Genomic DNA, 1,238 nt, shown 5'->3' on the forward strand with positions numbered 1-1,238 from the left:
GATACGAATCGGGCAGACTGAAGCTCGCACGTCTTCCTGGCTATGAAAAACTACTGGAACTTGGAAAGTCGCGCAAGAATCCCATCTTCCTTGACATCGGTTGCTGCTGTAAGTTGTATGCCTTTCTGTGTGACGCAACAGCTCCTCATTACTATGGCAGTTGGGAATGACGTGAGGAAGCTGGTCGCTGACGGCTACCCCATGGAGAGCTGTATGGCTACCGACCTCCACCCCGAGTTTCTCAAACTCGGCCACAAGCTTTTCAACACTACCCCAGAGACATACCGTGTACCCTTCCTCGCAGGCGACTCCCTCAACCCGGAGTTCCTGGCCGTCACACACCCCTTCTACACGAAACCCTACACTACCGTCCCCAAGCTCTCGTCGCTCACGTCGCTAAACCCCCTCCATGGCCACGTCTCCGCCATCTCGGTCTGTTCGGTCTTCCACGTCTTCGACGAGGCTGGTCAGCTACAGCTCGCTCGGGCGATCGCTGGCCTACTCTCCCCCGAAACAGGCTCGATGCTCATCGGTGTCCACTCCGGCCGGCCCGAGAAGGGTACATTCATTACTCGCGCGGGAGGCAAGGATGTCTCGACCTTCTATCACTCTCCTGAAAGCTGGACGGCCCTGTGGGATGGAGAACTCTTCGTCAAGGGCACCGTGAAGGTTGAGACCAAGTTGATTGAAACGGGGGGTTGGGACTTCCAAGAGAACACCGATCGGTATTGGTTCCTGTACTGGTGTGTGACGAGGGTGTAGTAAGTTGGTGGCATTGCTATGGTAAACGGCCCCTTCGTCCATAGAGATCATCTAGACAGGCGGTTCAGACGGAATATCGGGTATACGGTTTGCGTCCAAATACAAGTAATTCATGATCCAGTGAAGCAGGACCCGCGTACAGCATGTAATGGGGAAAACTGGGTGGCCGTGAAGTTGTGGGTGTTGATTGTCATGGTGTATGTATGGTACGACTGTCTGAGGCAGAAAAGCGTACAGACCGGAATAGGTGGGTGTGCTCGCTGGTTTCGTATCTCGCGTGATTGGACGACAAATGCCAAGGCCAAACGCCGATGGTTTCTCTCCTATAGGCATCATGGCACGTATATCTACAATCAAGTGAGATACTTGGTCAAGACTCAAGACCTCTCCTCTACGACTTTGTCACTTCCGCTTCCCAGGTTTTGGTCTCTCGCGTAGTCTGCTCAAAGGCGCAGGGCTCGCAGCTGTGCCTGATT

General features: G+C 54.0%; 1 protein-coding gene across 1 annotated transcript; it reads left to right on the forward strand.

The window, feature by feature from the left end:
- Positions 1–14: 14 nt before the first annotated feature.
- Positions 15–762, forward strand: DICSQDRAFT_74810 (uncharacterized protein; the record flags this gene model as incomplete). The annotated part of the gene is made up of 2 exons (XM_007371929.1): positions 15–108; positions 161–762. Coding segments are annotated over 2 exons (696 nt in total), but the record flags the coding sequence as incomplete, so codon positions are not given.
- Between the last annotated feature and the right edge of the window lie 476 nt (positions 763–1,238).

This window comes from Dichomitus squalens, assembly GCF_000275845.1.
Source record: "Dichomitus squalens LYAD-421 SS1 unplaced genomic scaffold DICSQscaffold_485, whole genome shotgun sequence".
Classification (NCBI taxonomy): Eukaryota; Fungi; Basidiomycota; class Agaricomycetes; order Polyporales; family Polyporaceae; genus Dichomitus; species Dichomitus squalens.